We start from the raw sequence: 12867 nt of genomic DNA, 5'->3' as shown, positions 1-12867 counted from the left end.
TTTACTTTATTTGATCTGCTATTCAGCCGCCAGATTGATGCAAAGTACCTATTTGGCTTTCAAGAGTTTCAGGACCTTCTGATTATTCGTGTAAGTGAAAAATACGTTCAATATGAGAACTGAGGACATAACACTTTTAACACATTATTGTTAAGTGAAATGCTCTACAAGAAAAAAATATATATTCCTGCATATAAACCATGGGAGTCAAACTCATTTTCATTTTGGGCGATATCAAGCTCACAAATGTTCTCAAAGGCCAGCATGGCACAAACGTTTTTATACAAAAAAATGGATAAGTGCAACGTTTTGTTTTTCGCCGTATTGATCACGGATTATAACTTGAGATTGAATAAGGCTGAGGCAGCAGTGTAGTAGAAGCCGGTGGGAGTCAGCAGCAAGAAGAAACAGTGTTTTGTGAAATGCCTTGCTGCTGAAATGTGCTATATAAATAAAATTTGATTGATTGATTGATTTTTGACCACTTTTGCAAAAAATGTGCAATAAACTCACAGTTACTCATATCCTTCCAGATCCAGATATGGAAGGATCTGTTAATTTGGATTTTTGCAATCGCAAAATCATGAAAAACCAGAGAGACCGACTGATGTAATTTGGCGTCTGGAGTCTAGACGGCCACATAAAAAGTTACGGCCGGCTGGATTTGGCCCAGAGCTTTGAGTTTGACACATGTGATATAAACACATTAACAGAACCAGATTCGTCTTGTGGAGGCTTAGCATCGATCAGCCATCATAAAACCACCTATTCTCACCTCAAGCTCTCCAATCTTAAATATTTGATAGCACAAGTGTTTTGGTTTTATATATATATATTTTTAATTTAAAGGGAGGTACCGACAACATCGGCAATATAAACACGCAAACACTGTAACATGAAACCCGTGAACCGACAACAACTGCTTTCTGATCTCATCACATGCACAGCAGCGTCTGCGGCCATGTAATTTAATCTTTAATCCTTTTGTATAATCTGTAAGTAGTGTGTGTGGTTGTCGTTTCTCTCGCTGACTCTCGTTCGGGGATTGAATTTCTTCTCGTTGGAGGAAGCGGCAGCGGGGATTAATAAGTAACACACACACACACACCCCCACCCACACACACACCTCACACACACACACACACACACACACACACACCACACACACACACACACACACACACACACACACACACACACACACACACATACACACGCACACACACCCCTTCACAGAGGCACACACCTGACGTTAAAGGTTCGAGGGCTCAGATAGCGATGACACATGCCACTCTTGCTCCAGTCACTTGATATGTTCTCTCTCTCCCTCTCTCCTTTACACACACACACACACACACACACACACACACACACACACACACACACACACACACACACACACACACACACACACACACACACACACACACACACACACACACACACACACACACGGTGTGAGCTGTGGGTGTGTTTTGCTGTTCTTTGGTAAGTATGACAGCTGTGTCACAGGGCAGAGCAGAGCACAGTAGATCCAAACAGACCCACAAAGTAGAGAAAGAGAGGTTTAAAGGTTTTTTTTTTCTTAACCACAGTTCAAGATAACAGATAAGGTAGGATCTTTGAATTTAATCTGAAAATCATCGTCCTCCTCATAGACCTTCTCCTCATCCTCAGCGTCTGTACGCCTCTGCTGTCTGTGTGTGTTTGTTTCGCTTTAGCTCCATCCGTTCAAATCACTTTACAGTCTGATTAGCAGCACCAGATGCTGCTTTTTTACCCTCTGTTAGATAAATATATGGCGATGCGTAAATCAGTGTAGAAATGAATGTATAATTACGCTTCATGCAGTCGGAAAATCTTGTTACACAGACTTATTCATGAATCCGAGTCAAATGAGCTTCCAAAAATGGTATTAAAAGAATGTGATTACTCTGGCTCATGCTATTTGTTTTGCACATTATTTAGTGCAGTGAAATATTACATATCCTGAATTTTATAGTCTAGCGCTGCTCCAACATCTGAGCTTGTTACTACAGAGCAATTCTAGATGATTTATTACAAACTTTCACAATTTAACCTTTGTCTATGAGGTAGTATTGCCTGCAAATATATTAACAAAGTCTTGTTTAAATTAGGAAAAATTAAAAAAAATTCTAATATATTCCTATCAGATGACAGCTGTTGGCCTTTAGACATTTCCATTGCGCGATCTGTTCCATCTGTTTGGGAACATGTGTGGAATAAAAAGATACACAGATGTGTTCATACATTTAAAATCAGAGTTTAGAGCTACATTTAATTAAATTTTGTATTGCATTTTCAAAATAAAATACAATACGGTCGAGCTAACTTGATAATTTAACATTATCATCTGAAAGGGAGTCCAGGGGATTACATTGAGTTCATATGTTTGCTGCGATCCCTCATGCTGAGCAAGCAAGCACTTGGCGACAGTGGAAGGGAACCGTTTCCCTTTTAACAAGAAGAAACCTGCAGCAAAATCTAACTTTTATGGTGGGGGGTTCACAGAAAAGAGGCACAGAAAATAAATAATGCTGCAGTGAACCAGGTGTACTTCATCACAGAAACGGCATCTTTCTGCGATAAAGACTCACCTAAAAAGTGGAGGATTGATTTTCAGAGCTTCAGAGCACAAAAAGCTCAGGATGCTGACAACAAACTTCACTTTCAAAATTCAAATCTTTAAAATTACCCATCGTTCTCTACAACAAAATTGATCTAAATTTATTAGCTCTTCATTCATTAGGTCACGCATGGTGGTAGGGAGTGGATAGGTCTAAAAACTCCAAGTTTTTAGCACAACTTTTATAAGCTTTCACAATTTTTATAAACTTTTATAAACTTTCACAATTTAGCCTCTGTTAAATTACCTACCACCAAAGCGGTAGGTTTTAATCTACCACTTTGACCGGAAGACGTGCTTCAATGAAGCCGCGCGCAATTTTTAAATCATAAATAATTTTGTTCATTCATGTCCTACCTGTACAAATTCACCTTCAATCTTCAGATATAATGATTTTCAGTGGCGCATTAAATTAAATTAGACCTTGTTTCATGTTTATATCTGATACCAGTATTGAAACTTTTAGATGTGCCTCTTGTTGTCTCCTTTTCAACTTCTGCTGCTGCCTGGTTCCTCCAGGACCAAGATATTCCGCCACCGGCATCATAATCTAATCACTGAAGTTTCACGCATCCTGCACTAGATGCAGCAAAGAGGGTTCACATTCAGGCTGAACTTCTGCTGTGAACGGGAGCCTAAAGTATCAAAATTAGCTAATTTAAATGAATCGGTTTTGATTCTGAAGTAATTTCGTGCGTGAAAGAGTTGAGCATGTTTTAAACACATGAGATGCTGTGACTACCCAGCATCTGTAACCAAATGAGCTGCTGGAAACTCAGGACGCCCATTTTGATTTATAAACCCTGGGGCTGCATGAGATGTCAGCCATTTCTTCGTAACAAAACCCTCTGGACCCGGAGCCGTCCGGGTCGGATCGCTTTCAGGAGCTTTAGTCTGCCGCTTGCAGTGAGGCACATCGCAGCAGGAGATTTTTCTCATGCGCGCTTGTTGAGCCACTTCGGCGTAAATATGTCTGTGTGTGTGTGAGCCAGAGAGGTGTGAATGCCACAGAGGACTCTGGCTGACGCCAGAATAATAAATCAAGCAGATAGCAGTTTCCTCCACTGCGGCCCGAGGAAAGTGCTATCTGACCAGCAGGACATGGGAAGGTACTAAAGAGGAAAAGATTGGAATCAGTTTATTGGTTGTTGAATCTCAGCAGCTGTGGATGTCAAGGAAGGACGCATCAGGGGGAGCTGATCGTATAAAAGCGTATAAACTGCAGAAAGGGTTGGTTTTACAAGACTCCAACCAAAAGCGCAGGGCTTCATTTGATCTTCGCTGACTGATAATGTCTTGGATATAAAATATAGATTTGTTTTTTGTGGAACAAACCGGCTGTATTGAACACTTTGTCTTTTCCACGTCTGACCTAAATCACCAGCCTGACTGCTTTGTGACGGTTCAAGCCCAGTTAATCAATCAGATCATCCTCAAGTGATGCAACACCTGCAGTTTAATGTGTGTTGGTATTTGTGATGGTCATTATATTTGGTTTTCTAAATAAATGCTACAGCCTGCAGAACAAAAGCTAATTTACCCAAATGCATCAGTTCAGACATGTTAAAATACAAGTCATTGGCTTTGCTTCTTTAAATATACTTTACCGTTGCGTTGGTTGATGCAAAGTTACTCGAGGGCTTCTGTGAAAATACTCGGCACATTCTGTGAAAATACATTTGGATTTGTTAAATTAAAAATACCAAAAAGGTGATTTACAAAACCCCAAATTGGCACAAAGGCAGCACAGTGGCCGAGTCGTCAGCAGCGTTTTTGCATGGTGTCTGCATGTTCTGCGTTTTTCTGCGTGTTCTGCTTGTGCATGCCTGAATTTTCTCTTGGTTCTTGGGTTTCCTCCATCAGTCACAGAATATATTTGCTAAGTTGGAGAGTCTGAGTTGACCTTATGTAGGAGTGTGAATATGAATAGTTGCATTTCTCTGTAACAGAGTGGGCATCAGAGATTATTCAGAGAGAGTAGTTAAGCTCAAAATTTTTTTTAAAGATTATTTTTCTTAAGACTTTTGAGTAAGGCAAATTTTCTTTGCACCTGTCTGCTGAATACATTGGAGATTGACATCAAAAGGAACATCGATTATTTTTAAGCAAAGGTATAAACCTTTTTTTTCTTTTTTAAACAAAAAAGGTCCCTTCCTTTGTTGCTTTCAACTTGATTAGATATTTTTCTCTTAACTTCTTGTCTTACTGTCACATAAAAAGTCTTAGAAACTTTTTATGTGACAGTAAGACACATAAAAAGTTTCTGGCAACAATTCATCAGGACAAAGAGCTAGCCTTTGACTATCCCAGACTTATCCAGCCAGTTCATGGTGGATTTACTGGTCATTTTGTGACATCATCATGTCATCCCATCCTCCTCTACTTTGACTTCATTCCTTGTGAACAACTGATGATGATCTACTTTGTTTAGCATCTCCAAACCATTACACTTCTAGTTCTGCGCTTTGCAGTCAATGTTGGGCTCTGTCACGTTTTATTTGGTTTTTGCCAAATTGCAGAATTTCTGATCTTTGTCTCTGATCTCTCTGACAGAGAAAACCGTCTCTGTTGACATTTTAGAGTTCATGGAGACTTCTGCTAGCATCTCAGAGTTTGCTCTCAGGGTGAACGTCCTCTGACTTCTACGCCTGTTCATGTTGACGGTTGTTTTGAGTGTCCTTCCCTTGTAAACCGTTTCTGCTCTTCTTATCTTACCTCGGTGTTCACTCTCAGTTTAGCAGTCGGGAGCACAGCAAACTAAATACCTGAGGTGCAAACAGAGCTGACCGCCTCCTAAATGACGAGCTGCCACGTTCTCATCGTTCATGCACAGCTTGTTCTACACGTACATGTGGCGTTTTAGCCATTTCAAGTGGGGAGAAAGTTTTAGGGTGCCTTAACTTATTCCTGACTAAAAAAATAAATAAATGTTTAAATTACATTGTGCAGAAAAATGTTATCAGCATTTTGATATTAAACATCTACATGTTCAACTATATCAATTGTGTTGGCCTAATTTTAAATTTTTTTTCACTTCTTTCTCTCAAATAAATCTTCTCTCTCTTTTTTTTTTAACAGTTCAAACGTAACTAACCAGAAATAACAGCTGAAGTGCGGACTAGTTTTCTTCATGGTATTGTAACAGCACTGCTTGTTCCTTCACCCAGCTCTATTTTAGTCAGACTCTGCACCACATCCATCCACTATTTGGGACAAAATGCTCCGGTTCTGGATCCAAAGGAGCTATTTAAAGGTTCCAAGGGAGAACAAAAGCAGTCGCTATAGCGGATCCCGTGGCCAAACGCCGTCAGCGTCGAATAAAGCAGACTGGCTCCTTCCTTTGTTGCTGGCCGGTTTTCGTGCCGGTTTTGCAGACCGTTTTTAAGTGAAGACACATTAGATGTGCAAGTTGGTATTTATAGCAGCTTCTTAGAACAGAAACTTTCTGTAAGGGAGAAGGGTCATGGTGTGCGCTCGCCTCTGTGTACATGTGGTTTGTAACCAGATCACAGAGGACAGAAGGACAAAATTAAGACGACTCTGTCACCATGCTATTCATCACAATCACACCCAATGGAAACTAGCCTCTATTTCTGCAGATAATACATGGAATGTGGTAATAGTGAGGAGGAAATGTGTCACTAGGAGCAAAAAGGTGTTGTGGGGCATAAATTTATGCTGTAAAGTGGAGAATTCAATCTAATGCTGGTGAATGTGGTGTTGATGGATGTGAGGCAGTCGTAAAACTGCTTGTGGTATGGAGTTTTAAAGGCTTAAAGGGTATTAAAGAAGGCTAAAATAGTACTATGAGGTCCTTGAAATGGTCTAAGTTGGCACTGAGAAATGTCGAGAGGCTCTTAAAGAGGTTTTCTCTGCCAGGTTGAAATACTTCTACTAAATTCAAAAGTCAAAACTAATGTGGGGCTAAGAGCTGGAAGTTAATAGGTTTCTAAAGTTGATTTTCAAGAAAACGAGGAAGTTTGGAGGCTCATTGCAAAGTGGAGTTTGCTGTCGACTGACATGATTCCTGCTCTGTTGAGAATCAGAAAATGTTTTTCTTTACTAAGAATATGCTTCTAGATAATTTACTCTGAACTTTTTTAATGGCCAGCAGATTTTGTAATTAATAATCACAACCACAAATGATGTCCAAGCGTGACGACTGACGCACATTTTCACAAATTGCTGACACTTAATTAGCCAAAACCTACAAAAATAGAAACTAATCTGTACTTACTACCATGAATAATCTCATCTGATCCAGCCGGCTATCTGAAATATTTGAGTGACGGGCTGTGTGTTTTATTACAACATTGTGTTGACTCATGTTTTTCTGAACCAAGTGATTGTTATGGTAAGCGCAGACACTGACTCACTGATCTGCTGTATGAGGACAAACGATGAACACAACAGCTTTGCACACTCTAAATCCAGAGAAACTCCTCTTTCATCTGAACACGCACTAGGAAAAAATATAAAACAAACTTGTTCAATCAGCTCAATTAAATCACCTTTAAAAATTGTTGTGTTGTATTAATGGTCACGGATCACAACTTAAAACTGGGTACAAGTCTGTGATGGTAGGTGTGCACTGTGAGAATTTAAGTTTGTGCTTTGATCAAACAGATCAAAATGAAACTGGCCGTAATAGTGTTCATTTTTTAAGTTTATAATTGCTCTTTAGTAATTCTTTATGATCTACATTACACTCAGTATGCTTTAAAGGACTGTGGTTGGCAAAGTTATTAGAGATAATAGAGGTAATCTTTGGAAAATAATGGCTGAGATTTTGTTATTCAGAAGACATTACAAGTAATAATCAGTTTATTATCACAGCGTCTAAATATGTTGAACTGTAATTCACATTTTATGGTTTTCATAAAATTTGTTACAATAAACACCAGGTGCTGAAGGATGTTGTTCAATTTTGAATGATCACCGTTATTATGATGACAATTATTACGATTATTGCAATTTTATTTGTATTTTTTAGCACTTTACTCACATCTACTGATCTGTTTTTTACTGATATCGATGAAAGTTTAATGCCTCATGTTCCCAATTGGATGTCTTGTATACAAGGAAAGGTAAATCAGTCAATAAATTAAATGAATAAAATTCAGCTTGCTCAGATTTAGACTTTGATTATTTCTGATGGTTTAAATATTCCCTCTGATCTTGCCAAATGCAAAGAGTCAGAGCTCCTGTCTTTGATGGACGTTAAAAAGGTTTCTGATAGCGACGGTACCAAACACAGTTTTCATTTGTAATATGTATTGTTGTAATTTTATCATGGCAAACATTTAAAGAGATACAACCAGTAAATTGTTTTATCCCTTATTGAGGTCATGCAATGGTATTTCCAAGTTAGTTATATTTTACAGCATTTATTTCTTTTGTAGATTGTCCGAGGATTAAAATGTCAACTTTTAAAAAGACTTTTTCAAAGGTAAATAGGTCAATTGTCTTATAATTTTGATTAAACGTGGTTGTAAAGCAGGTACAAGTAATGTATATATTAGAGATATATAATATATCTAATATGCAGAAAAGATGGCCATTTTTTGTTTAATAATGCATTTAAAATTTGATTTGATATGTTTATCTAAGTTGGAGGATTGTAGCTAATGAATCCAAAATTCAATATTTATATTCCTCCTCCTCCCACTCAGTGTCAGGACTGATTCAGTTTTCCTCCGTGTTTCTACCCACGCCCGTTGTTATGAAAGATTTCTCTGCAGGGCTTCTACAAGCTGTGATTGTAGCAAATAGAAGAAGCACACTTATCTCTTATCGGATTCATGCTCCTCAATGCGCTCTGTGGAACACCTACTCACATTATGATTCGCATTTCAGCTTCTGCTCCATATTTTGCTCAGGTAGGGAGCCACTCCTTTAAGTGCAACAAAAATACCACATGGCGCAAGTATGTACAGGCTGAGACTTCAAAGATAAGCCTGAAACTTTATCGTTGGGTCAATCGGTTCCTCCGAACAGAACAATTCAAGCAGTTTCGATGTGTTCAAATGTCCAGAATGTTATGAAACTGCACAAAAAGATCTTCAAGTCGGAGTCCAGACCTCAAGATCAATGTGTGTGTTTAAAATAAAGGAAGGTTTGATTTGTCAGAAGCTGGCGCTTGGATTCAGGCTTGACTTCACACCTGAATTTAGCACATTCTACTTGGAACCACAAAACCATTGGGATTCAGGAATTGTTAAGGTATCACTGGCAAGCTGACTCTAAAAATAGAGGAGCACTCTGGCTAATGTGCAATACTGCTGTATGTGTAGCTCTAGTTTAATGAGACACAAACCAGCAGAAGGGCTGTTAAATAGTCAGAACCAGCCACTTTTCCCTCATTTTTTGTCCTGGGATACCAAACTGATTCCTGCCCTCTAACTTTCCTGTCTGGAATTCCAATTTCAAGGAGTTTCCTTGTCTAATTTAGAGTTCGAATCGCTGTAATAAATAGTTCTTAAAAATTGCACTATGAATGGAAACCAGCCAAACCGATGTACAGCCACTGTGACTCATTCACCTGTCGAATAAGAAAGATGTACTGGGACTGTAAATGACTCTTCAAATGACGGATGACGGTAGCTCAGTGGTTCGAGTAATCCTCCTGAAATCTAAAATCTATTATTTGATTCCAGCTTCCTGCTGCCACATGTCAATGTGCCCCTGGGCAAGGCACGTAACCCCAAGTAGCTTACCAATCTGGGTATGTGTAAATATGAGTGCGACTGAATGAATGCGGATCTGGTGTAGAGCGTGTTGAGTGGTCAGTATAAATATGAAAGGGCTATTTAAATTCACTCCGTTTATCCTCTTCAACATACCTGGCACTTAAATGATACAGCTTTGGTTTAAGTATTTGGAATCGGGCCTGGCAGTAAATCAATTTGGAGGTAGATGTAAAAAGAAAAAAAAACAAAAACTGACAGCCTCGTTGGTAGCTACATCCAACACGGAGCTCATTCTCGATTCCAGGCAGATGGGTTAATTACCCAATAAGGAGCATGTGTGCAGAAAGAAAGGCGACAAACGGGCTGAAGAGCACACCTGAGAAAATTTATCAAAAACAACAAAAAATAAATAAATAAACATTTGATAGAGTATACTGCTCTTTTGTTGAGGGAAAAATCTTGGGAATTTTTGGACATTTCCCGAGGTCAACTTTTCCATTAATAAAACAAGCTACAAAATGTGTTCAGAAAATATGTGAAATATTTTTATTTTCATTGTCTCCAGGAAGTGGGAGCGGTGGAGTGGGCGGGGCGTTGCCGGGTCTAATTGGCGCCACCGGTCCCTCGGTGATGATGAAACCATTCCTGCCGTTTCCCATGGAGACGACGTCGCCAGTCGGACTCTTCCCAAACTTCAACACGGTGCACAAACGCAGATTTTGTTTTTGCAGCTGTCCAGTCTGACTGAGATAAAAGGAGCTGTCATCAGAGAATCCTCTGCAGCTGTTGACCTCTGACCTCTGTTTGTTTCGGAGCAGATGGATCCGGTGCAGAAGGCTGTCATCAATCACACCTTTGGTGTCACCATGGTGCCCAAGAAGAAACAGGTCATCTCTTGCAGCGTTTGCCAACTGAGGTTCAACTCTGACGTGAGTTTGTTCGATGTGTGACGGTCGCCTGCAGGTTTGCTTTGCAGAAGTAAAAAAAAAAAAAAAGCTGTTGTTTTATTTTTTACTTTTCAAAAAGTTACTGAAGTAAATGTAACCAGTTGCTACTTATCTCTGCATTGAACAAGTGTATCCTAACCCTAACCCTAACCCTAAGGACAACTGTGTGATTTTAGAGTCTTTTGTTTCACAAACAGTGAGATAAAGCACTGGGGAGCTAATCAACAATTTGTGCAACTTAATCTTATTTCCAGATTAAAGTTAGGAGTTTGACATAAGGATTTTATGTGACCTTTCCTGTTTTCACAGGAAACTCAGGAGATGGTCTTAAGATCCCTCCCCATTCCTCTGAGACACTCTTCATGTATCTCTGTAAATGGGGATTAAGAATACTGAGAGGAGCCATATTCTGCTGTCATGACATACCAACAGTTTTAGCAAATATGCAAAGAATGCAGTTTTATAAAAGTTACCTACTGCAGCTTTAAAGAGATGATCATCATTGTGGAAATTGAAATAGTTTTTGTAATTCTAACTGGCTGAAACAAGACAAGTTTGGTCTGATTTAACTTCTGACAGCAAGACAAAAAAAAAACTGCATCTGTGTATGTAAACTTCTGGTTTCGACTGTGTACTTGGACATTTATTTTAAAACGCGCTTGAGAAATGGAAGGTACCGCAGAAGAAGCGCTCCTCTGGGTTTGTTTCAAGACACTTCCTGTGTGTATAATCAGGTGTAAGCGGCACTCCTCTGCACTGTATTAACGCAGCACTGTGTAAATGACACTGAGCGATTTCATGACTGCTGAGAGCTTAATGAGCTGCCTCATTACCGACACGTCTGTCAAACATGACTAATCCACGAGCCGGTAAAATTATTCATGAGCGAACATGAATAGAGGAGTTACTGCTGATAAGGAAGGAGTAAACAAGGAGCATTAACTCATTCTAGCGAGCTGAGTAACAAGCTGGATCGGCCATGGAGGCATCGAGAGCCGCGTTGTAGTGAGGAACAAATCACGCCACCTGCAGACAGGAAAAACTCTACTAAAACAACCGACACTTTCTGAAAAGTGGTCACCGTTTCCTGTCACTTTTAGATCACATAAAGTAGTGCATTATTATGAAGAGTAAGATTAATGGTTTACCCAATTTTCACTTCAGCAAACTTTGAAAATGTGACGTGCGCCCTTATCTTTTACCTCTCAAATAAAGTTTACTGCAGCCAAACGACAAGGAGCACAACGGACACGGCTGAGAGAAAGTTGTGAACCAAAGGAGTTTTCATGTTTCAGGAATGTTTATGATTGTTGCCATGAAGTAAATAATGATGCTTATAATGCAAAGGTGCGTTAAAACTTGCATCAAAGGTCCATTAAAAGTGTAACTTTGTATTAAAAGTATCATCATTTACCGAAGGACACTTCAGGACAACAGTCGTGAACATTCATGAAGACTCATTCATGTTCATAACAGCTGTTATGTCACGTTTATGACAGTCTTATTACACCCCTTCAAACAAAGAGTTACCAAGAGCTCTAGTTAAATGGTTAGAGGGCTTTATTTGGTCCACTCGACCCCTGAAGTGAGCTACACTACATTCAGTCATTCATCCACTATTCACACACTGATAGTCGTGAGCTACATTGAAGCTACAACTGGTGTGGAGTTGACTGCCAGACAGGAACCACTGGTCCCTCTGACCACCACCAGAAGGCACAACAGACAGCAGCGAGGTTCACCGCCATTAGATGAGAACAAAAGCAAACCTTTTTAACGTTTTGTTTCTATATTTGTGCCGTAAGATGCAGAAAGCTTCTTTGGGAGCCTGTTTTTGCTGACAAAGAGCATGCGCCTTGAACAGGTTGGAGATTAGAGACTCTAAACTAGATTTGGAAACTCGTCGTTTTATATGCCTGATGCTCTGATGGCTCAGTGTTGACAGCTGCTGTTGGTAGAGCCCTACAAACCTCACCCGACGCCTCTGCTTCCAGGAGCTGGGTTTGGTTTTTGTACGCGTATTATAACAGGGATAATGCTTTGAGAGCGGCAGTATCCTCGGTAAGCCTTATTTAGTGCTGTGCCTGAAATCTTCCAGCTGCTTTGATCCCATTGCTAATGTGCTTCTCATGCTACACCTGCCCTGCAGACCCAGTTAGAGTCCCAGTTAGACAGCAAAGGCAGCTAAAATGTGGATTCATTGTACTGGCTGGGGTATGTGGTTGGGTGCCATTAATAAGAACTAAATTAATTATCCGGGTTGTCCTTGTGTTCCTGAGATTTATGGCTTGAGCTTTGCTCCTGCTGCACAATAACTTTCTCTGTGTGGAGACTTGACCCTCTGGACTGAGATCGCACATTAGCACATTTAAAATGTGCACTAAAGCAAACACAGCAAAGTAACATGGGACATTTAAAGAATTAACAGTCTTTTTTTTTCTACCTGTGTGTGTGCGCCCTCTGCTGTCTAATTAGAAAGAATGCAAAACCTCAGGGTTTGACGTAAGCAGCAGCAGAAAAGAGATGCATAATGTCAAAGGAAAAATCCTTGAAGGTCATGTGTCATCATCCAAGCTTTGGCTAA

At 39.7% G+C, this 12867-nt stretch overlaps 1 protein-coding gene across 4 annotated transcripts in view; it reads left to right on the top strand.

Moving 5' to 3' along the window:
- The window catches only part of znf385b (zinc finger protein 385B), a 91908-nt gene that overhangs the window by 71725 nt on the left and 7316 nt on the right, over window positions 1-12867 (top strand). For all 4 annotated transcript variants that reach the window (XM_055031450.1, XM_055031451.1, XM_055031449.1 and 1 more), the window contains 2 exons: window positions 9902-10038; window positions 10155-10265. In XM_055031450.1, the coding sequence (XP_054887425.1) occupies window positions 9902-10038; window positions 10155-10265 (248 nt within the window). The remainder of the gene's footprint in view (window positions 1-9901; window positions 10039-10154; window positions 10266-12867) is intronic.

The sequence above is a fragment of the Poeciliopsis prolifica genome, unplaced genomic scaffold (assembly GCF_027474105.1).
Source record: "Poeciliopsis prolifica strain line A6 unplaced genomic scaffold, Auburn_PproV2 SCAFFOLD007, whole genome shotgun sequence".
In the NCBI taxonomy this organism is placed as follows: Eukaryota; Metazoa; Chordata; class Actinopteri; order Cyprinodontiformes; family Poeciliidae; genus Poeciliopsis; species Poeciliopsis prolifica.
The sequence above is the reverse complement of the archived record's forward strand: the minus strand, read 5'-3'. Positions and strand labels throughout refer to the sequence as shown.